The sequence below is a fragment of the Lagenorhynchus albirostris genome, chromosome 13 (genome assembly GCF_949774975.1).
Source record: "Lagenorhynchus albirostris chromosome 13, mLagAlb1.1, whole genome shotgun sequence".
Taxonomy (NCBI): Eukaryota; Metazoa; Chordata; class Mammalia; order Artiodactyla; family Delphinidae; genus Lagenorhynchus; species Lagenorhynchus albirostris.
Window position 1 is genome coordinate 43,437,481 of NC_083107.1, and position 25,502 is coordinate 43,462,982.

At 38.5% G+C, this 25,502-nt stretch overlaps 1 protein-coding gene across 2 annotated transcripts in view; it reads right to left on the reverse strand.

Annotated features, from left to right (window-relative positions):
* Nucleotides 1–25,502, reverse strand: part of EML6 (EMAP like 6) — a 315,311-nt gene that overhangs the window by 146,556 nt on the left and 143,253 nt on the right. For both annotated transcript variants that reach the window (XM_060170079.1, XM_060170080.1), the window contains exons 4-6: nucleotides 19,832–19,900; nucleotides 12,101–12,286; nucleotides 7,603–7,738 (exon numbers count right to left, since the gene is read on the reverse strand). In XM_060170079.1, coding sequence (XP_060026062.1) covers nucleotides 7,603–7,738; nucleotides 12,101–12,286; nucleotides 19,832–19,900 — 391 coding nt within the window. The remainder of the gene's footprint in view (nucleotides 1–7,602; nucleotides 7,739–12,100; nucleotides 12,287–19,831; nucleotides 19,901–25,502) is intronic.

Genomic DNA, 25,502 nt, shown 5'->3' on the forward strand with positions numbered 1-25,502 from the left:
ATCCCTATCAAATTACCAATGGCAATTTTTATGGAACTAGAACAAATTATCTTAAAAAAAATTTTGTTAATTTTATTTATTTATTTATTTATGTCTGTGTTGGGTCTTTGTTTCTGTGCGAGGGCTTTCTCTAGTTGCAGCAAGTGGGGGCCACTCTTCATCGCGGTGCGCGGGCCTCTCACTATCGCGGCCTCGCTTGCTGCGCGGAGCACAGGCTCCAGACGCGCAGGCTCAGTAATTGTGGCTCACGGGCCTAGTTGCTCCGTGGCATGTGGGATCTTCCCAGACCAGGGCTTGAACCTGTGTCCCCTGCATTGGCAGGCAGATTCTCAACCACTTCGCCACCAGGGAAGCCCCATCTTAAAATTTGTATGGAGACACAAAAGGCCCTGAATAGACAAAGCAGTCTTGAGGGAAAAAAACGGAGCTGGAGGAATCAGACTCCCTGACTTCAGACTATACTACAAAGCTACAGTAATCAAGACAATATGGTACTGGCACAAAAATAGAAACACAGATCAATGGAACAAGATAGAAAGCTCAGAGATAAACCCAGGCACCTATGGTCAACTAATCTATGACAAAGGAGGCAAAGATATACAATGGAGAAAAGACAGTTTCTTCAATAAGTGGTGCTGGGAAAGCTGGACAGCTACACATAAAAGAATGAAATTAGAACACTCCCTAACACCATACACAAAAATAAACTCAGAATGGATTCGAGACCTAAATGTAAGACCAGACACTATAAAACTTAGAGGAAAACATAGAAAGAACACTCTTTGACATAAATCACAGCAGGAACTTTTTTGATCCACCTCCTAGAGTAATGGAAATAAAAAAAAATAAACAAATGGTCCCTAGTGAAACTTAAAAGCTTTTGTACAGCAAAGGAAACCATAAACAAGACGAAAAGACAACCCTCAGAATGGGAGAAAATATTTGCAAATGAATCCACGGACAAAGGATTAATCTCCAAAATATATAAACAGCTCATGCAGCTCAATATTAAGAAAACAAACAACCCAATTCAAAAATGCGCAGAAGACCTAAATAGACATTTCTCCAAAGAAGACATACAGATGGCCACAAAGCACATGAAAAGCTGCTCAACATCACTAATTATTAGAGAAATGTAAATCAAAACTACAATGAGGTATTACCTCACATGAGTTAGAATGGGCATCATCAGAAAATGTACAAACGACAAACGCTGGAGAGGGTGTGGAGAAAAGGGAATCCTCTTGCACTGTTGGTGGGAATGTAAATTGATACAGCCACTATGGAGAACAGTATGGAGGTTCCTTTAAAAATGAAAAATAGAATTACCATATGACCCAGCAATCCCACTACTGGGAATATACCCTGAGAAAACCATAATTCAAAAAGACACATGCACCCCAATGTTCATTGCAGCACTATTTACAATAGCCAGGTCATGGAAGCAACCTAAATGCCCATTGACAGACGAATGGATAAAGAAGATGTGGTACATGTATACAATGGAATATTACTCAGCCATAAAAGGGAACAAAACTGAGTCATTTGTTGAGACGTGGATGGATCTAGAGACTGTCATACAGAGTGAAGTAAGTCAGAAAGAAAAAGAAATATCATATATTAATGCATGTATGTGGAATCTAGAAAAATGGTACAGATGAACCGGTTTGCAGGGCAAAAGTTGAGACACAGATGTAGAGACACCAAGGGGGGAAAACCGCGGTGGGGTGGGGACGGTGGTGTGCTGAATTGGGTGATTGGGATTGACACGTATACAATGATGTGTATAAAATTGATGACTAATAAGAACCTGAAGTATAAAAAAACAAACAAAAAAACCAACTAATACTAAACTTTCTTTGGGTTATTTGTATGGAAATATGTTAATATAAATGTTTCAGACATTACATGAAATTTCTAAAAATCTTATATGTTCTGGTATAATGTTATAAGTCATAATTCTAGTTATTACTTTAAAATGTATATCAGAAATAAAAAAAATTTTTTTTCACTGCAAAGTAATGGAGCTGTTACAGTGGAGGATTACTGGACTGAATGTCAATATGATGATATAGTATGAGTGTGTTTTGTGTTTGGTAATTGCAATCATTGTTGCTTTTGTTGTGGTCATCCATTTACAATGCTTGGTGTCAGTTTATCTCTTGTAAAAATAAAATACAGTGCGTGTGTGTGTGAAAAAAAAATGGGCAAAGGACTTGAATAGAAATTTCTCCAAAGATGATATACAAATGGCCAACAAGCTTATGAAAGATGCTTAACATCAAAAATCATTAGGGAAATGCAATTGAAAACCACTTCACATATATCAGAATAGCTATTAACAAAAAACCAGGGCTTCCCTGGTGGCGCAGTGGTTGAGAGCCCGCCTGCAGATGCAGGGGACACGGGTTCATGCCCTGGTCCGGGAAGATCCCACATGCCGTGGAGCGGCTGGGCCCGTGAGCCATGGCCACTGAGCCTGCGTGTCTGGAACCTGTGCTCCGCAATGGGAGAGGCCACAACAGTGAGAGGCCCGCATACCGCAAAACAAAAAAACAAACAAACAAAAAACCCAGAAAGTGTCGGTGAGGATGTGGAGAAATTGAAATCCTTGTGCACTGCTGGTAGGAATATAAAAATGGTGCAGCTGTTATGGAAAACAGTATGGAAGTTCCTCAAAAATATTAAAAATAGAAATACCATATGATCCAATAATTCCACTTCTGGATATATATCCCAAGGAATTGAAAGCAAAGTCTCAGAGACATTTGCGTACCCATGTTCATTGCAGCATTATTCACAATAGCCAAAAGGTGGAAGCAACCCAAGTATCCATTAACAGATGAATGGATAAACAAAATGTGGTATACAACGAAATATTATTCAGCCTTAAGAACAAAGGAAATTCTGACACATGCTACAACATGGATGAACCTTGAAGACATTATTCTACGAGAAATAAGCCAGTCACAAAAGAGCAAATACTGCATAATTCCACTTATACGAGAATAAGAATAGGCAAATTAGAACAGGCAAATTCACAGAGACAGAAAGTAGAATGGGGGCTGCCAGGGCCAGGACGAGAAGGGAATGGGGAGTTGTTGTTTAATGGGTATGATGTTTCAGTCTGGAAAGATGAACAATGTTCTGGAGATGGATGGTCATGATGGCTGCATAAGGTGACTGTACTTGATGCACTCATATGTTTACTGAAAAAATGGTTAAAATGGTAAATTTTGTGTATTGTGTATATCTTACCACAATAAAAAAGTTGGTTGCCCTCATAAAAAATATATGTACATTTTGGCATTCTGAGTTTTTTGACTTCAGAATTGTAGATAAGGGATCCTGGATGAATTAGATCGCTGATTTATATCACCATGTATTGTTAGTAAAAACTTGTTTGCAGACTCACAACTCACAAAAGTTGTATGTCAGTGGTATAAATAAAACACTACTATTCCTTTGATTGAGGAATGGTCCTCTGGGCTTATGAAGTCCATTTTCTTTTACTAAGACTTGGGGAGAAGAGAAGAAGCCCTGAGAATCAGCTCTGGCTGTACAGATTCTTGTTGATATGACAATGACCTATCTCCAAGCTGGTTCACCCTCAATTTAAAGAAGGGTTAATTGTTTTCAGTAGAAGTCAAAGTCTTAATTAGCTCAAGTTTGACTATAAAGATGTAGGAGAACTGATTAATACCATCACTTTATAATAAAGCTGTAATATCATTTTGGGGTTTTTTTCCTGAGCTTAGTGTTAATCTTAGTTCATCTAAAAACTGTTCTCTTTCTTGTTTTTTAGCAAATAATAGTTATCAGAAGATGCAAATATAGGTAAATCTTATGAATATTTATATAAAACAACTTGGAAATGGCCAGATTCATTTTATAGATCTTCTGGAAGTCTATAGGAAGGGCAGTAGAAATAGTGCCATAGTAAGTGTGGTTGTTACAAACAGACTCAGATTACCAAACGTTAAGTAGCAGTTTCTGAATTTTTACTAGTAAGTTTATAAATTTAAGGACTATAGAATATCAGTACTATGTCATGGGAGTTGGGACATGGCCATAATTAATTCTCTTGCTAAATTTATTTAAATAGTTGTTTGAGTAATATGAGAAGTTACTATATTTCCACAGAAATGAATTCAAGAGTCATTGCTATACAAACAGCAAAAATATCGAAGAAGGCTCATTCATATCAAGAAATTTTTACTAGAATAAAACTGTCCATACACGTAGCTTCATGTCCAAATTGAGAGCAAAGTAGTAAGACAGGCTTGGACCTGAAACCCTGGGACCCGTTGCTGCAGCACTTGCACCTGGACAGTCTCCTCCAGCAACAAAATACAAGTAAACTATAAGGAACTAAAAATAACTGTGTGCGTGCACAGTTGGGCTAAATTATGAACAAAAAGACCAAAAACCCAACTGCCACTTCTGACCAGCCCAGAGGAAAAGCAGGGTACTGCGCATGCCCCCTGCACACAGCACCACCACGGGAGTGGGCAGACCGCCTAAGCCACCCCTCCGGCCGGACCCCTGGACCCACCCCTACCCTCACCCCATATAAGGAAGCAGTTTACCCCCGCTCAGAGAAGGAGCAAGGGAACGTGTTACTTGTTTTTGCTCCCTCGTGCTGCAGCAGGAGCCCCAATAAAGCCTTGCCTGAATTTCTTGACCGGCCTCTTATCAATTTCCATTGATTAAGGAGGCCAAGAACCCTGGTTGGTAACTAGTTCTAACAGTGCTTTGCTTGAATCTGCTCCTTCCAAATGGTACTTTGTTTCCATCTTGAGGCAGAGCCTGAAGGTGGAGGAAAAGTCAAGACTCCTTTTCGGGGAATGGCGGTGGCGGCGGGGCGGGTGGGCGGTGGTGTGCAGGGCAGGATGGGGTGGGACAAAGTACACCCCCAGTCCTGTCCATTTTGCCTTCTTCCTCCTGTTTCAGCCTCTCCCCACAGTCTTTCCTTCCCTCCCCTTTAACCCACACTGTCTGCAAATGCTCGGAAGAGCAAGGGCATGTATGGTAATGGCTGGTTGAAGAGGGAGCTGGAACAGAAAACTGTATACATTTCAACTACTTTTAATCCTCACCTGCAATCCTACATATTTTAATCCTTATACTTGTGCTGGGTCTCCTAGCTCACTCTGGCCTCACTCCCACCTTCAGGTGCCCTAGAGTACACCCCTGTCACAGGGTGGCCCTGGCAGCTGGTCTCAGAGAATGTCATGGAGGGCCTGTCCTGAGACTTGGCTTCTCAACTCAACGGCCCCCCGGCCCTGCTTCCGTGTGATGATGGCGCCAAGGCCCGGCTGAGGGCAAGAGAAAGTCCCTGAGGGTGGTTCAGGATTATGGCAGGTTCCCCCTGCAAGGCCCTGTCCACACAGGCTCGAGAACTAGCTGAGTTGAGGGTGAAGAGTAAGCCAGATTTGGGGTTGTTACCAACACTTCAACAACGAGCCTTTCATTCGTTTGACTCTATACATTTGTCCTGTTTTCCACTAAGGGCTGGAAAAAATGCCGGCAATTCTTTGGAAGTTTGATAGTACATAGTAGACTTCTGTTACAGTGTTGTCAAAAGTGTGACAGGCAAAGGCACCACTGATGGTGAAGATGCTACATGGACAAAATTTTTTAATCCAATAGCTAGAACTTAACAAGTAAAAAAATATATATAAACAGTATATTAAAGCCATAATTTCACAGATATTATTGCTTATGAGGAGAAGTTAAAAAAAAGAAGAGATGCATTCACATCCATTTAAAGTAAAACACGAAGTAAACAAGAGTATTGGTAGTGAGCTGAGACTGCAAAAATGAAGAAGGTGGCAAGAAAACGGCACCCATTTTCACGGCTCCTGAACAGCAGCATGGTCTATCCAGTCCTTTAAAAGCACAGTTCACTACTCCTCCTGAAATACAGGCTACTGTCCCACTGGCCATCCATCTAAAAATACATGCTAATCCTTCCCCTGATAGCTATAAGCCCAGGTGCTACAGGCCACACCTATGAGATGCAGGCTTGCTTAAGGTCCTTCTGTCCACTGTGCACCACCTATATCCTCTTTGATATTGGCAAGCGTGTGTGGGAATCAGTTGAGACTGATAGAAAATAGAACGTGTCCCTGACCACCTTCCCTTGACTCTGGGGATAGGAGTTGACCATGGGGGTGGCTTTGTACAATCAATACAAATCCCTGGCTATACAGATGCTTGTTCTGAACCGGCTCCTGAACTCTCCTTTGAGAGCCTGAAGTCAGGGACTGGGTATCAGGGAGAAAAGTAGAGCAGAGTAAATATGGCTTCTGCCCTGATCCTCACACTTTAAAATTTATACCTTGATTATGTGATAAAATTTTGGGATGAGCTGGATAAAGTGACTGCCAAAAAGGAATCATGATTTCTGGTTGATGCTCCCCAACATCTAGCCAGTTTATGGTCAATAATCCCATCTAGTAAGTTAACTCATGAGTTATCTAAGTATATGTTTTGCTTCCAGTTTACCTTGAGGGATACACCAAGAAGTTTCACGGTTCAAGGTCAAACATTTTTGGCTGCTTTACTAGCATTTTTAACATTGCTTTTATGGGTGCTTACTTGCTTATATCTGCCTAAAGTACTTTTCTGGATAAAGTTACATTGGCCCATGTTCTCTGGCAGAGAACTCGAGGGCCTTGACTGTCCATGCAATGAAGTGGACACTAAATTCTCACGTGAACAGAACTCCCCTCATGTGCTCAGTGGACTAACGTCACTTGTGACTTACTTCATCTTATCTTTCCTATTTACATTTTCCACTTTAATCTCTCTCAGTGCCAAATTCTCTATATGAAAAATGAGATAATAAGCCTATCATGAGAATTTAAAAAGATGTATATAAACTGCTTTGTATTCTCTGGTACACATACTTAACATATTGTTAACAGTAGCCAATGTTTACTGAGGGCTGACCATGCACCATGACTTACTCTAAGCACTCTGCAAGTGTATTTAATCCTCATAGAACTCTATGAGGTTGGTGTTAGTATTACCCCCATTTTACAGATAAGGAAACTGAGGCCCAGAGATATTAACAAATTTGACCAAGGTCTCCAATCTATCACAGGTAAAACTTGGATTTGAACCCAGGCTCCCCGACTCTGAGCCCGGGCTCTTAACCCCTACTACTATGGTAGCTACTCCACTAAAGCTATTTTTTTAAAAATAATTTCTCTTGTTTTTCCTATTATTTATTTATTTATTTATTTTCAGAGGCTGCATGCAGTTACATTTAGGGTCACTAACTTACCCAGAACTTCCCAGTTTTATAACTGAAAGTCCCATCTCTCAGGTTACCAGTCAGTAGTTTTATTATTATGTTGTTTATCTTTGCAGCAGGACCACTGCTTGTACATATAGATACCCTTGTGCAAATTAGGAAAAAGGGGTATTCACTTACATTCAACATACTTTTAATCTTGTATCCATTACATTTATGTAAACTACCTTAAATCCTTCATGGTAGAAGATGGGGTAAGAGAAACAAATATAGAAACAGACTTCCACACTGTATTTAACACATTAAGATCTATGGATAAGTATTAATACATGTGTTACCTTTATATCCTTGTTCTGTCTCCCTGAGATCAATTTTGGTTATTGGTTTGAAATCAGTATCCCATAATCGTATACACCCATCTCGTCCACCAGTGGCAAAGCCTTCTTCGCAAGCATACATGCTGAAGATTCCAGCCTGTTGATTAAGGCAGATAATACTCAATGCTGCAATCGTTCTAAACAGTCATTATAGCTGGATCTTGACGATAAAAATAGAAAACAAAGCAAAAATAAAACAAAAAACAAATCTCTTGCTCTCTATTGAAATCCTGGCAATAGAACAAGTAGCCATTTTAGCTAGATTAAAAATTCATAATATCACTAAAGCAAACTAGTTCAAGTGCTCCTTTGCCACGATTAAACTAATAACAGGCTGTAAAAAAAATTCAGGAATTCCTTGGCTAAAGCAAATATAAAAATCATAAATTTCTTTCTGTGACAGCTAATCATTATAAAGACAATGGTGGCGGTGTTTCACATAAATTCCTTTTAAAACAAGTAAAGATATGCGGGCTAGGAACACAAACACTTCTATAGGGACGATGGTGACAGAAATGCATCCCAATGAGCTCAAGCACGCACCATCTGAGCCTAAATGGAAGCATAAATTACACTTGTGTTAGCTTGTTAAGCATTATTTGAAGACGCTTTTCACCTCTGACGTGGTTTCACAACTTAAAGATGCTTTTCCATGGAAAATGTGTTACAAGAGTATAATGTTGACATAATATCCAGTGTAAAGAGAAATTAGGTTACTAACGCAGCTGTTTTTATGAATGAGGACCAATACTGACCTTTTGTTTCAAGAGCTGTTTCATAATTAGCGAAGCCAAGAAAACTGGTCTTCAACATACAAGACAGTGAAAGTTCTAAAATTTCATAGCTCTTTTGCTAAGAGTTGCTGAAACTTTTCTTCAGGTTCACAGTAATAGGGCAAAAAGCTAAAGGTCTGTTGAGTTTCTGATAACATTTTACCAAATTTCCATTTATTACAACAGGCTTTACCTTTCACATCATCTCCCCATTCTTCTGGTCATTTCTACTTTATCATCTATAGACACAGCAATATAACTATTTTAATATATGTCAGAATTCAGCAGAGTGCTCAGAGTCAAGTTTGTCCTTGTTCTTACAGAGCAGACTATCAAAAGAATTTATCAGTGGTTTTTGTTTGCATTTTAAGAAATTGTGATGTGGACATGGAGGTGACGCTCTCTCACTCAGATGAGGAAAATCTACCTTATTAACCACTATAAAAATAACAGCTGTCTCCACCCTTGCTATTCAACATATAGGCCACAGGCCAGCAGCAGTAATGTCATCCCAGACACACTGAGTAACAGTCTGCATTTTTTTTAACATCTTTATTGGAGTATAATTGATTTATACTGTTCTATTAGTTTCTGCTGTACAAAAAAGTAAAGCAGCTATACGTATACATATATCATCACCTCTCCTCCCTCTTGCGTCTCCCTCTCACCCTCCCTATCCCAACCCTCTAGCTGGTCACAAAGCACCAAGCTGATCTCCCTGTGCTATGTGGCTGTTTCCCACTAGCTATCTATTTTGCAGTTGGTAGTGTATATATATCAGTGCTGTCTAACTTCGTCCCAGCCTACCCTTCCCCCTTCCCCCTGTCCTTAAGACCACTCTCTACGTCTGAGTCTTTATGCCTGTCCTGCTCCTAGGTTCTTCATAACTTTTTTTTTTAGATTCCATATATATGTGTTAGCATACGGTATTTGTTTTTCTCTTTGACTTACTTCACTCTGTATGACAGACTCTAGGTCCATCCACCTCACTATAAATAATTCAATTTTGTTTCTTTTTATGGCTGAGTAAAATTCCATTGTATGTATGTGCCACATCTTCTTTGTTCATTCAACTGTTGATGGACACTTAGGTTGCTTCCATGTCCTGGCTATTGTAAATAGTGCTGCAATGAACATTGTGGTACATGACTCTTTTTGAATTATGGTTTTCTCAGGGTATATGCCCAGTAGTGGGATTGCTGGGTCATATGGTAATTCTGTTTTTAGTTTTTTAAGGAACCTCCATACTGTTCTCCATTGTGGCTGTATCAATTTACATTCCCACCAACAGTGCAAGAGGGTTTCCTTTTCTCCACACTCTCTCCAGGATTTATTGTTTGTAGATTTTTTGATGATGGCCATTCTGGCCAGTGTGAGGTAATACCTCATTGTACTTTTAATTTGCATTTCTCTAATGATTAGTGATGTTGAGCATCCTTTCATGTGTTTGTTGGCAATCTGTATATCTTCTCTGGAGAAATGTCGATTTAGGTCTTCTGCCCATTTTTGGATTGGGTTGTTTGTTTTTTTGATATTGAGCTGCATAAGCTGCTTGTATATTCTGGAGATTAATCCTTTGTCAGTTGCTTCGTTTACAAATATTTTTGCCCATTATAAGGGTTGTCTTTTCGTCTTGTTTATGGTTTCCTTTGCTGTGCAAAAGCTTTGAAGTTTCATTAGGTCCCATTTGTTTATTTTTGTTTTTATTTCCATTTCTCTAGGAGGTGGGTCAAAAAGGATCTTGCTGTGATTTATGTCATAGAGTATTCTGCCTATGTTTTCCTCTAAGAGTTTTATAGTGTCTGGCCTTACGATCAGGTCTTTAATCCATTATAATTTTGTGTATGGTGTTAGGGAGTATTCTAATTTCATTCTTTTACATGTAGCCATCCAGTTGTCCCAGCACCACTTATTGAAGAGGCTGTCTTTTCTCCATTGTATATTCTTGCCTCCTTTATCAAAGATAAGGTGGCCATATGCATGTGGGTTTATCTCTGGCCTTTCTATTCTGTTCCATTGATCTATATTTCTGTTTTTGTGCCAGTATCATACTGTCTTCATTATTGTAGCTTTGTAGTATAGTCTGAAGTCAGGAAGTCTGATTCCTCCAGCTCCATTTTTCTTTCTCAAGATTGCTTTGGCTATTTGCAATCTTTTGTGTTTCCATACAAATTGTGAAATTTTTTGTTCTAGTTCTATGAAAAATGCCAGTGGTAGTTTGATAGGGATGGCATTGAATCTGCAGATTTCTTTGGGTAGTATAGTCATTTTCACAATGATTCTTCCAATCCAAGAACATGGTATATCTCTCCATCTGTCTGTATCATCTTTAATTTCTTTCATCAGTGTCTTATACTTTTCTGCATACAGGTCTTTGTCTCTGTAGGTAGGTTTATTCCTAGGTATTTTATTCTTTTTGTTGCAGTGGTAAATGGGAGGGTTTCCTTAATTTATCTTTCAGATTTTTCATCATTAGCGTATAGGAATGCAAGAGATTTCTGTGCATTGATTTTGTATCCTGCTACTTTACCAAGTTCATTGATTAGCTCTAGTAGTTTTCTGGTAGCATCTTTAGGATTCCCTATGTATAGTATCATGTCATCTGCAAATAGTGACAGTTTTACTTCTTCTTTTCTGATTTGGGTTCCTTTTCTTGCTTTTTCTTCTCTGACCACATTGGCTAAATCTTCCAAAACTATGTTTTATAATAGTCGTGAGAGTGGGCAACCTTGTCTTTTTCCTGATCTTAGTGGAAATGGTTTCAGTTTTTCACCATTGAGAATGATGTTGGCTGTGGGTTTGTCATATATGGCCTTTATTATGTTGAGGTAAGTTTCCTCTATGCGCACTGTCTGGAGAGTTTTTATCATAAATGGGTACTGAATTTTGTTGAAAGCTTTTTCTGCATCTATTGAGATGATCATATGGTTTTTCTCCTTCAATTTGTTAATATGATTTATCACATTGATGGATTTGTGTATAATGAAGAATCCTTGCATTCCTGGGATAAACCCCACTTGATCATGGTGTATGATCCTTTTAATGTGCTATTGGATTCTGTTTGCTAGTATTTTGCTGAGGATTTTTGCATCTATGTTCATCAGTGATACTGACAACCTGCTTTTTAACAAGATCTCCAGGAGATTCATAGGCACATTAACGTTTAAGAAATGCTGGTTGGGCTTCCCTGGTGGTGCAGTGGTTGAGAGTCCGCCTGCCGATGTAGGGGATACGGGTTCGTGCCCCGGTCCGGGAAGATCCCACATGCCGCGGAGCGGCTGGGCCTGTGAACCATGGCCGCTGAGCCTGCGCGTCCAGAGCCTGTGCTCCGCAACAGGAGAGGCCACAACAGTGAGAGGCCCGTGTACCGCAAAAAAAAAAAGAAATGCTGGTTTAGAAGATGAAACTGACGATGAAATACTTCTAGTTTCTGTCAAGCTGGTACTGCTGAATTACAACACTAATCAGTCAATCGATAATTGAGACGAAAGCTAATTAAGTTATTAAGCTTTTGAAATATTAATTTCTTCCAGGTGAACAAAAATAAATAGGGAAATCCTTCATGAATGTTTAGTGAGTGTTCAGCAGAACTGGCTGATCTTAAAGCAACAGGGCAAAAATACAGAGATTTGTGACTTTTACTTATTTAATAAGTCATTCCCAAACTTCTATACGGAAATACTTACACTATGTGCTCCTTGAATGGTGCGGACTAAATTGAGCCCTTTCCAGACATAGATGTCGCCATTTAAAGCACCAGAGTAGGTGATGTCTTCTTTGGCACATGCAAGGCAAAGGATGGTCTGAAGATCCCCCGTTTTGCCAAATATCCCTCTTTTTGCAGTCAGGGCATTTCCACATAGTGTCCAAAACTAGAAAATAAGTGATAAAATAAATAGATCCAAAAAAAAGAGTATTCTGATGCATCTCATTATTGGTATTTATTTGCTAATGTTTCAATACATTTTACATAATTTACTATAGGTGCACTAGATACACATAATTTAACTTGTTTTGTTATAATGGCAGAGAACTGCAAAACATTTTAGCCAACTACTAGCAGTAAAAAAAAAAACTTATAACAATATTTTTTAAACTCTCAAAGTTCCAACATTCCAAAACTTTGCTAAATGTTTAATGTTCATTTTTTTGTTTAATTTCTTGTCAAGTTATAGCACTAGTATAGGTTCACTGTAGAGAAGTTTAGAAACAGAGAAAAGTGAAAAGAGGAAAATTGGAATTATTCACAACCTCCTGTTAACATGTTGATATATCTTCTAGGTATTTTTGTTGCACGTATATATATATGCATTTAGAAATAATTTCTAACTAAAAATTACATAAATCTTCACTGTAGAAACATTACTCAGAAATGTTTCTAAATATAGGTTATATTTCATATAGCCAAATAACTGACTAGGCTTTTCAGTTTTAGTTGCATAATTTATTATGAGGGAGACTATAAGCATAAAGGTTGAGCTGCTTTATAGATAGCAGCAGGGAGACTCCCATGGTTATGTAGAAATTAAGTATTTCACTCTGACATATTTTCTTTCAGTATGTGAACTGGTATAATTTTACTGCCATGTACGTAGCCTCTCACAATTTATAAAGGCTCTTTACATGTGTTTAGTTATTTGATCTTCATAATACCCTTACGAATAGGCTAAGGCAGATATTATTATTACACCCATTTGGAAAGGAGAGAAAGAAGGCATAAGTGACTTGCCAAAGGTTCATCAGGGGTTATACATGAGAAAGTATTGAAATATTTGCCTTGAGAACTTTAAATCCAATGAAGAAGATACATATAAAACAAAAAAAGATCATTTGAAGGCAGCATATTCAGACTGCATACAAGTGGTAAGGAAATTTGAAGATAGAGAACCATGTTGAATTAACTGGAATGAACAAGAATAGGATTTGGATCATTGGTGAGGAAGAAACTGCATCGTGGTTTAGGAGAGCAGGGTTAGGTGAATCCAAGTGACAGGAAATGTGTGCGGAAAAATTAGTGACAACCCTAATATTCTGTGCCTGCAGGAGAGGAAAAATGACGGTCCTCCCAGAGTGGCTGGGTACTCGAGGAAGCAGTTCTAGATGGGTGCACCCCTCAGGAGGGCCAGGACTCAGGCAGCTGTGGAGGTGGTGGCCCTTGGGGAGAATGAGAGAAAGATGTGCCATCATCTGAGACTATACAAGATTCTTCTCTCATTAAGTATCAACTCTGGTGATTTGCTTCTTTGGCTATTACTGATTTTACAAAAAGGCACTAAAGTATACATCAAAAGAATAAGAACAATCTGGGGAAGGATAGTTAGGTATATGCCTTGGGAAAACATTTAAGTATTAACTTTGAACCTGAACAAACTATGAGACATAAACAACTACTGGTTGTACCTACATGCCAAAGAACTTGCTGTTACACGGTGATGCTTAAGGCAGACATTTATCCTTCTATTATCTCCCCATGCATGAAAATTAAAGGAAGCGTAACTATTTGGTAATTATTATCCCTTTAACTTGGGATGTGTACTTTGGCCTGAGTTGTTGAAATATTTCTAGATGGACAACCACAAAAAAGAGAGACTTATCCCTACACAAAGATTTTTTCTGATGAAATCACCCAGTCAGATGGCATTATGTCAACATGAAACATTCCAGATAATCAGATGATTCTCTAAAAAGGCATATATAGCTGTAATGACAGGATAGGCATGAGAATTTCTGCAGAAAATGGCAAATCTGAGACATTATCTCTTCTTGAGAAGCACTTCATGTTTGGAAAACAGTGACAGATTAGGGTAGCAACACACCATTAACTCCACATCAAATGAAAGCACATTGTTTATCTTCTCCAATCTCCATTCACAGATTGTAATGCAAATTCTGTTAGAACTGGCAGGTACTTGGGAGCTCATCTGCCCCTAAGTAATCCCTGAGGTCCCTTCTGTCTGCGACTAAAGAATGGAGAAAGAACAATAACAGCCAACAAACCTGGTAGGCTCATTTCCTGTAAAACCAAGCAAGCAGAAAATGCTCAACTGCTACTGTTTTTCAAGCATTCATTTCAGATAATCATAATTTGCCTGTTTGCCAAACACTGGGGATTGTAAAATGAGAAAGAATTTTACCCTAGCTACAAAAATTTCACGTAAAAATATTTTCTTGGGGGCTTCCCTGGTGGCGCAGTGGTTGAGAGTCCGCCTGCCGATGCAGGGGATACGGGTTCGTGCCCTGGTCCGGGAAGATCCCACATGCCGCGGAGCTGCTGGGCCCGTGAGCCATGGCCGCATCCGGAGCCTGTGCTCCGCGACAGGAGAGGCCACAACAGTGAGGCGCCCGCGTATCGCAAAAAAAAAAAAAAAATTTTCTTGGAGTGCATTAGAGATTCTGCATTCACCTTGTGACTGGAATGATTCGTTTGATGTTAGGCGGCTTTGGGGAAAAAAGGTGGGGGTCCTGGAATTGCATGTAGAAAATACAGATAGTGAAAATAATTTGTTAAAGCCTGCTGAAATTTGTTGTGGATTTCCTTCTAAACAAAATTAATAAAGAATAAAGAATGACATAATTAATAAAGAATCTGCATTTGCAGATTCTTCCATTTGAGGTAAAAATGCTTGTTTTTGCTTAGAAAAAATGCCTAGGTCTGCCAAAACACAATTAACAAATTTAACAGGACAAACAGCTCTTAGTGTTTTCAAATGAGGTTCCAGGGTTCTATCTGTCTCTGCTTTTAGAATCAACTGATTAAAGGAGTTAACCAAAGATGGAAAGAAACAGGGAAACTGGACGAATCTATCAATTAAAGCAGTTAATCTATTATCTTTGATAATCTGGTTTGGGGGTGGGGACTTAAGCCAAGATAGATCATTAAAGAAATAATTGCGAAGAGAAAAGAGCTTGTCAAAGGGAGCCAGAAACGGAGTTTAAATCTTATCTGTGCCACTATTTTTGTAGACCTAGGAAATGGGAAAAGAAATTAATATTATTGTGCCCCTACTGGTTCCATACACTGTTTAATGTAACTCTTAAATTCAGGAGGTAGTTATCCCCACCCCCCTTTTTATCCTGTCTTTTTTGTTTTTGTTTTTTTGGGAAAGAAAGAAATTCAGTCTCGGAGATAAAATAGCTTTCCCAGAATCAAGTAGAGGGAGACAGAACCAGGATTCAAAGTCAAACAACCTCCTAGGTCTTGGCTTCCTCACTGTGGAATATGCAAGTTGGCTGAAGGCTCCCTGGTCAGGGTGCCAGACTTCCAGAGAGCCACCATGGAATAATGGAATCCGGCTCATCTTGAGCTCATGTATTTCTTTGCTTGTGGCTGAAAGAACAACTCAGTGCCTCTTCCATATGTTATGATCAGAAACTCATGCTAGCAGATATATATTATATCCTTGGTTAATTAAAAACTGTTAAGGGAATTAAGATGTAATGGCTACCATGTATTTCATGGCCAAAATTTTTCAAAATATTTGTTCCCTTGGAAAGACAACTAAGATGTTCTTTGGTGATGAAAAAGTTGATAATCTGTGAACATGTTAATGGGCCAAGGACCCTTCTGCTCCCCAGACCTATGATTCGATGGGTGACCAGTCCCTGCCTATTAACTCCTGACTGAACCCTTCCCTGGGTTCTGCTGCCTTCCAAGCCCACCCTACCAAACTCACCTATCCATTAAGGCTCAGCTCAAGTAGCATCCCTTCCTGAACCACTTAACATTCCTCTAACCAGTTGGGAATCTCTCTGTTATCCCTAGAGAATTTTGGTTTTGCCACTCTTACAGAATGTTCTATTTCAATGTTTTAATTGCTCAGTTTTAAGCAAACTGAAAATCGGGTCAGTTTTTTATTCTATCACATGGTACAAACTCAACTAATGTTTATCAAAATTAATGAGTTTTCTAGTCTTTCAGTTGGACTGTATAAATTATGAGAAAGGATTATCCAACTACTGTTGAAGCAAAAAGTGCCTTCATTTCAGCAAACATAGCCTCAGGTTAAAATCAGCTCTCTGCACAAGGATTATAAAATGTTTATGAAGCCCTAAGGACATGTGACACCTTTGAAGATTAGAACCTATAGACTTCTCTTTTTGTCCCCTGTGTTTCCATTACTTTTTTCTTATTTTGGAAGAAATGCATGTTATTGTAAAATAATTTTAAAATAATGGGAAAATTTAAAAACTATCAACTCACTACGCAAGATAACTGTTTAATGTTTTGGGATAGTCTACCAATTTTTTCCTACACAAAAATATACTTTTAAAGTAAAAAAATCAAAGCCACAAATTTATCCCACCCAGAAGTAGACTGTAAATAGATCTTAAATATGTCCAATAATATTAAATAATCCTCTAAAATATGACGTATGATTGCACAGTATTTCTTCATATGGATATACCATATTTTATTTAACCACCTGAGGGCAGTTAGGGGGTTTCAGGTCGTCTTTTGTTTGGTTTTATTTGCTATTGGTAAGTTATTCAGCAATGAACCAGTGCTTGGTTCATACTCCTAAGAATTTCCTTGGGATAAATTACAAGATATGACATTACTGGCTGTGCTTACTTTGGCAGCACATATACTAAAATTGGGATGAAATTACTGTTTCAAAGGGTATCAACATTTCTAAGGTAATTGACAGGTATTGCCAAATTTCTGGACTGAAAGACTATACTCATTTACCCTTCCACCAGCAAGGTTTGAGAGTGTTCATTCCCCAAATCTTTCCCAATACTGGATACATTTCAATCATCATTTTGATATATTAAAAACACTGTTATTTTAAAATGTCTATTCCTTAATTATTAATGAGTCAGCATTTTCATGTGTCTATTAGCAGACAATTGAGAAAAATAATGTGGACATTCTTTGTCCATTCTATAGATTTGCTAGAATTCTTTATATTTCAAGAACAAGCCAACATTCTATGCCTTGTTGCCTATACTTTGCTAGTTTGTGGTCTGCCTCTTTTGTTTCTTGGGGGTAGTGGGAAGGTAAACAGAATATTTTAATATTTGTATAGTTGAATCTATAGTATTATCCTTTGATGGAAGAAATTTTCATCTATTAGGGTGTGGGGAAGCCATTCTGGCTTATACATGATTTGGCCTGAATTTTATGTGAACTAGAACAGCCTGACATATGGCCTGTCAAACATACATTGTACATTTGCTTTAACCATTAAAGAAAAGAATGCATTATCCAGAAGTAAAGAATGTTCTCTTTGAACACAGGAGTAAATGCCTACCCTTCCATGATGCCCATGTTAGTACTCCTTCAAAGACAAAGTTCCCTTCCCAGAAGTCAAGGTCATGCTGACTCTCTGTGTATGTGCTAACCTGAAACTACACATCTCTGTTGAAAGCTTGAAGGAATGTACCCTGTCATGTTTGATGTATGTATGTCCTTTGTTCAGAGAAAATATAAAACTGTGTTGAAAACCATGTTTCTCCAGAGTGCTTTCTTCCTTGGTGGAGACTGTACTCCCAGGCCAGTCCTCAGCTTGGCTGAAATAAAACTCCCTTCTATTCCTTACTGTAGACTGTTTATTGGTTATTTGTGTCAAACACCTTTATGGCTTATTTGCTTTTACATTTAGAAACACCTTTCTCCAACTTGAGAGAAATTAAATATTTACATATATATTCCTCTATTTTATAGTTTTTTTTAACATTTAACTCTTTAATTCATAAATAATTTATTTTAGTATATGCTATGAAGTAATGACATACAACTAGAATAATAAATTTTTCTAGTGCCCACTTGTCAGACGTACTATTATTATATTCTAAATTGTCATACATATTAAGGTCTATTTCTCAGCTTAGTTTCTTTTTTGTTGGTTTTTATTTATCCTTACCCCAGTCTTGTACCATTTTAATTTTTGAAACTTCATAATATGCTTTAGTAAATAGTAGTGCATTTTCCTTTTCATTATTGTTTTTTGTGCCAAGGTTCTTGGTTGTCTTTTATTCTCAAAGATTAACTTAGAATAACTTAAAGGGAAATGCTGTCAGATAACAATAAAGCTTATAAAGATTTTCATTGAACTTGTATTAAATATAAATTAACTTGGAGATAAATAATGCATGTATCATTTTTACACTTCATGTCCGGAATCAATGTTGTCTCTCTCCATTTGCCCAGGTCTTCTTTTACATTCCTCTATAAAGTTCTATGATAGTTTTTAAATTAGGTCTTGCATATTTCTTGTTATGTTTATTTCTGAGCATTTTATCATGTGTCCCTTTCTAACCATTAAGTAGGAATAATGGGAAGGATCACGAAAAACTAGACTAAAAGACGAACAAAAGAACTGGGAAACAGGAGGAGTTGGTTGGAGGAGTAACACAGACATTTCCTCTGTTCACACAGAAATGCACCATTTTTGTAGCAGCAGAGGTCCACACATGCTCTGTTCCAGCAAGTAACCCTTACACTCTTTTCTTTATGTACTTTAACTTATATTATCTACAAACCTATAGACAGAAGATCCTGGGCCGTATCCGAGGGTCCAGGAGAAATTTTTGTTATGTCAGAGGAAAGGATGTCTATGGTGTTAATTTTGCTACCTGTGTAACAAAATAGAGACGAGCAAATAGACAGAGGCAGGTCCTGCTCCACTAGTAATATTCCAGGCTGTGTAGTCTACAGGAAGCTAGGCATTTAAAAGCCAATGGCCCAGGTAGGTTTGTACTATATATCGCTCTCCTTCTAGGTCCATCACAACATGGCATCTTTCTTCTAAAAGAACATATCAACATATCAAAAAATTTTGACATGCAATATGTATAAACATTCACAATGAAAAAACTTAATTCACAAAATTAAAATCAGAACTGTTTTAAAACATGCAATCCTAAAAGTATTATGAGTCTTCTGTCTTATATATATATATATACACATATATATATATATATATATATGTGTATATATATATATATATATATTTTGCGGTACGCGGGCCTCTCACCGCCGTGGCCTCTCCCGTTGCGGAGCACAGGCTCCGGACGCGCAGGCTCAGCAGCCATGGCTCACGGGCCCAGCCGCTCCACGGCATGTGAGATCTTCCCAGACCAGGGCACGAACCCGCGTCCCCTGCATCGGCAGGCGGACTCTCAACCACGGCGCCACCAGGGAAGCCCTTCTGTATAATATTTAATTAACATAAAGTTTTCTTTTCAGCTGCCTGCTGAGCACTTCGCTTGATTGTTGTTATACTGCATTTCTAAACGGGAGGCCCATCAGCTGATGTTAGTGTGCTCTGGGATCAGAGATGCAGGTAAGAAGCCTCCAAATTTAAGGGGAAAAAAGCAGTTTGAAGCAGTTTCTCAACACCAAATTATATATATAAACATCTGGAATTATTTTCATACAAGGTACCAAAATTTCTTTATAATAACTACTTTACCTTTATATGTTTCACTCCACAGCTAACCACTCTGTTTGGCTGATATGGATCCCAGGAAATATCAAAAATCTGTTTAAAAAAGATAAAAAGTTGCTCTGTTCAGCATTCATGTGTTTTTGCTTTCTTTCAGATACTGTCCAATTGCCAAGACTCTATCCTAACATTCAGAGCACAACGTTACCTACCCAAATGGAGTACTTGGCTATGGAGATGAGTCAGGAATTGCTAATACACATTTTAGCACCTTGTGTCTACTTACCTTAGTCCTGAATGAATAAGTAATAATTAACCACAATCACTGAGAACTGGTATCACATTTTTAACTTCGTCCATCCAAGGTAAATAAACTGTGATGATTTAGGATAGTTTTTTGATCAAATTTTTGGTGGCTCTCCACAATGCTAATAACACACTTTTGAGATAGCTTTACAGTGAAAACAAAGAGAATGGCAATTGTTTAAAGTGCATATTCCCCCAGCCCATGTCAGAGATTCTGATTTAGTGGATCAGAAATTAGGTCCAGGCACATGCATTTTAAAACACAGCCCAGGAGATTCTGATGCAGGTGGTCCATGGACCACATTCTGTGAAGCTCTAATAGAAAGAAGGACCAATAGTAGGGGCAGAGACTAGACTAGAGAAAGAGGCTGCTAACCTCTCATCAAGTAGGAAGCTATTGCTCCAATCATCAGACAAAGAAGGAGGACCTTTGATTAGGCAGAAAGGAACAAGTATTGACCACAGAAACAGCTCTGAAGAAAGAACACTTGGTCTAAGGACCAAGTATGAATAAGGTCCAAGTACCCATTTTATCTATGCAAGCTCAGGCAAGTCTTAGCATCTCTAACCTTAACCTCATCATCTCTAAAATGAATGAATGACACCATCTCAGTTCTGTTGTGAGGTCAATTAAGATAATGTATGTACGATCATCTTGCAGACTACAAAGCACTGATTATACAAATTAGTGCTAGGGGCTAAGTATTTTAGCCACTAAAATAATCTTGAAAATAATCATTTGCCCATAAGTAACGAATAATAATTCATACTGTCATCAACAATAAAGAGTAAAACTGTGTGATACAAATTATGGAGTCTGGGAGAACAGTGTTCTAAAAGCAGTATTTCATTAAAACATTCTAGGCTCTTAAAATTACAGAGTTCTCACTAGATAGCACTGTACTTTTTACAATCTACTCGTAACTGGAAAGTGTACAGTTCATCAGCAAAACAACAGGAAATTCATATATAGATCCAGTCCAATTCAACCACTTTGGAAGATAAGATATAATGGGATCACAGAACAGCAGAAACAGTAATATCCAATATGCAAGGTATGAGCAGGAAACAAGATGGTAGAGTAGAAGGACTTGAGCTCACCTCCTCTCATGAAAACACCAAAATCACAACTAACTGCTGAACAACCACCTACAAAAAAGACTTGAACCTACCAAAAAAGATATTCCACACCCAAAGACAAAAAAGAAGCCACAACAAGACAGTAGCAGGGGCACGTTCATGATATAATAAAATGCCATATCCACTGGGTGGGAGACCAAAAGCTGGAAAATAATTATATCACAGAGGTTCTCCCACAGGAATGAGATCTGAGCCCCATGTCAGGCTCTCCAGCCTGGGGGTCTGGCATTGGGAGGAGGAGCCCCCAGAGCATTTGGCTTTGAAGGCCAGTGGGACTTGAGTGCAGGAGCTCCACACGACTGGGGGAAATAGAGACTCCACTCTTGGAGGGTGCAGACAAGGTTTCATATGCACTGGGACCCAGGGCAAAGCAGCGACTCCATAGGATCCTGGGCCAGACCTACCTGCAGGTCTTGGAGGGTCTCCTGGGGAGGCAGTGGTTGGCTGTGGCTCACTGTGGGGGCAAGGACACTGGTAGCAGAGGCCCCAGGGACCCCTTATTGGAGTGAGCTCTCCCAGATGTTGCCATTTTGGCACCGAGATCTGGCCCTACCAAACAGTTTGCAGACTCCAGTGCTGGGATACCTCAGGCCAAACAACCAGTGGTGGGGGTAGGGGGGAAACACAGCCGCACCCATCAGCAGACAGGCTGCCTAAAGTTGTCCTGAGCCAACAATCGCCTATAAATTCACCCCTTGACATGGCCCTGGACATCAGAGGGACAAGACGCAGCTCCACCCACCAGTGGGCAGGCACTAATTCCTCCTACAAGAAAGCTTCCACAAGCCCCTGGACCAACCTCACCCACCAATGGGCTGACACCAGAAGCAAGAATTACAATCCTGCAGCCTGAGAAACAGAGACCACAAACACAGAAAGTTAGACAAAATGAAATGGCAGAGAAATACATTCCAGATGAAGGAACAAGATAAAACCTCAGAAGAACAACTAAGTGAAGTAGAGATGGTCAATCTACCTGAAAAAGAAGTCAATCTACCTGAAAAAGAAGTCAATTTACCTGAAAAAGGAGGGCATGGCATGATATATTTAAAGTGATGAAAGGCAAAAACCTACAGCCTACAAGAATACTCTACCCAGCAAGGCTCTCATTCAGATTCAGTGGAGAAATCAAAAGCTTTACAAACAAGCAAAGGCTAAGAGAATTCAGCACCACCAAACCAGCTTTACAACAAATGCTAAATGAAATTCTCTAGCCGGAAAAGAAAAGGTCACAACTAGAAACAAAAAAATTAAGAATGGGAAAGCTCACCGGTAAAGGCAAACAAACGTACAGTAAACGTAGGAAAACATCCACACACAAATATGATATCAAAACCAGGAACCATGAGGACAGTACAAATGCAGGATATTGGAAATGCATTTGAAATTAACAGACCAGCAACTGAAAACAATCTTGTATATATATAGACTGCTATATCAAAACCTCATGGGAGAAATGTCTATTTAGGTCTTCTGCCCATTTTTGGATTGGGTTGTTTGATTTTTTGTTACTGAACTGCATGAGCTGCTTGTAAATTTTGGAGATTAATCCTTTGTCAGTTGCTTCATTTGCAAATATTTTCTCCCATTCTAAGTGTTGTCTTTTGGTCTTCTTTATGGTTTCCTTTGCTGTGCAGAAGCTTTTAAGTTTCATTAGGTCCCATTTGTTTATTTTTATTTTTATTTCCATTTCTCTAGGAGGTGGGTCAAAAAGGATCTTGCTGTGATTTATGTCATAGAGTGTTCTGCCTATATTTTCCTCTAAGAGTTTGATAGTTTCTGGCCTCCAAAGAAGATATACAGATTGCCAACAAACACATGAAAGAATGCTCAACATCATTAATCATTACAGAAATGCAAATCAAAACTACAATGAGATATCATCTCACACCGGTCAGAATGGCCATCATCAAACAATCTAGAAACAATAAATGCTGGAGAGGGTGTGGAGAACAGGGAACACTCTTGCACTGTTCGTGGGAATGTAAATTGATACAGCCACTATGGAGAACAGTATGGAGGTTCCTTAAAAAACTACAAATAGAACTACCATATGACCCAGCAATCCCACTACTGGGCATATACCCTGAGAAAACCATAATTCAAATAGAGTCATGTACCAATATGTTCATTGTAGCTCTATTTACAATAGCCAGGACATGGAAGCAACCTCAGTGTACATCAACAGATGAATGGATAAAGAAGATGTGGCACATATATACAATGGAATATTACTCAGCCATAAAAATAAATGAAATTGAGTTATTTGTAGTGAGGTGGATGGACCTAGAGTCTGTCATACAGAGTGAAGTAAGTCAGACAGAGAAAAACAAATACCGTATGCTAACACCTATATGTGTAATCTAAGGAAAAAAAAAGGTCATGAAGAACCTAGGGGTAAGATGGAAATAAAGACACAGACCTACTAGAGAATGGACTTGAGGAAATGGGGAGGGGGAAGGGTAAGCTGTGACAAAGTGAGAGAGTGGCATGGACATATATACACTACCAAATGTAAAATAGATAGCTAGTGGGAAGCAGCTGCATAGCACAGGGAGATCAGTTCGGTGGTTTGTGACCACCTAGAAGGGTGGGGTAGGGAGGGTGGGAGGGAGGGAGATGCAAGAGGGAAGAGATATGGGAACACAGGTATTGTATAACTGATTCACCTTGTTATAAAGCAGAAACTAAGACACCATTGTAAGGCAATTATACTCCAATAAAGATGTTAAAAAAAACCAAAACACCTCATGGGAACCACAAACCAAAAATCTACAATAGACACGCACACAAAAAATAAAAAGCAATGCAAACACAACACTAAAGATGGTCATCAAATCACATGAGAACAAAAGAGAAAGAGAAGGAAAAATACCTACAAAAACAAATCCAAAACAATTAACAAGATGGCAATAAGAACATACATATGGATAATTACCTTAAGGGTAAATGGATTAAATGCTCCAACCAAAAGACACATGCAGACTGAAAGTGAAGGGATGGAAATATCCCATGTAAACGGAAATCAAAAGAAAGCTGGAGTAGCAATACTCACATCAGACAAAATAGACTTTAAAGACTGTTATAAGAGACAAAGAAGGACACTACATAATGATCAAGGGATAATTCCAAGAAGAAGATATAACAATTGTAAATATATATGCACCCAACATAGGAGCACCTCAATATATAAGGCAAATGCTAACAGCAGTAAAAGGAGAAATCGACAGTAACACAGTGATAGTGGCTTTAACACCCCAGTTTACATGAATGTACATATCATCCAGACAGAAAATCAATAAGGAACCACAGGCCTTAAATGACACATTTGACCAGATGGACTTAATTGATATTTATAGAAAGCAGGAGAATAAACATTCTTCTCAAATGCACATAGAACATTCTCCAGGATAGATCACATGCTGGGCCACAAATCAAGCCTCAGTAAATTAAAAAATACTGAAATCATATCAAGTATCTTTTCTGACCACAACACTATGAGATTTGAAATCAATCACACACACACACACACACACACCAAAACTGTAAAAAACACAAACACATGGAGGCTAAACAATATGTTACTAAACAAACAAAGGATCACTGAAGAAATCAAAGAGGAAATAAAAGAATACCTGGAGACAAATGACAATGAAAAGATGACAATCCAAAAACTATGGGACACAGCAAAAGCAGTTCTAAGAGGGAAGTTTATAGCAATACAATCTTACTTCAGGAAACAAGAAAAATTTCAAATAAACAACTTAATCTTACACCTCAAGCAACTAGAGAAAGAACAAACAAAACCCAAAGTTAGTAGAAGGAAAGAAATCATAAAGATCAGAGCAGAAATAAATGAAAAAGAAATGAAGGAAATGATAGCAAAAATCAATGAAACTAAAAGCTGGTTCTTTGAAAAGATAAACAAAACTGACAAGCCTTAAGCCAGTCTCATTAAGAAAAAAAGGAAGAGGGCTCAAATCAATAAAATTAGAAATGAAAAAGGAGAAGTTACAACTGACACTACAGAAATACAAAGGATCATAAGAGACTACTACAAGCAACTATATGCCAATAAAATGGACAACCTAGAAGAAATGGACAAATTCTTAGAAAGGTATAGCCTTCCAAGACTGAACCAGGAAGAAATAGAAAATATGAACAGACAAATCACAAGTACTGAAATTGAAACTGTGATTAAAAATCTTCCAACAAACAGAAGTCCAGGACCAGATGGCTTCACAGGTGAATT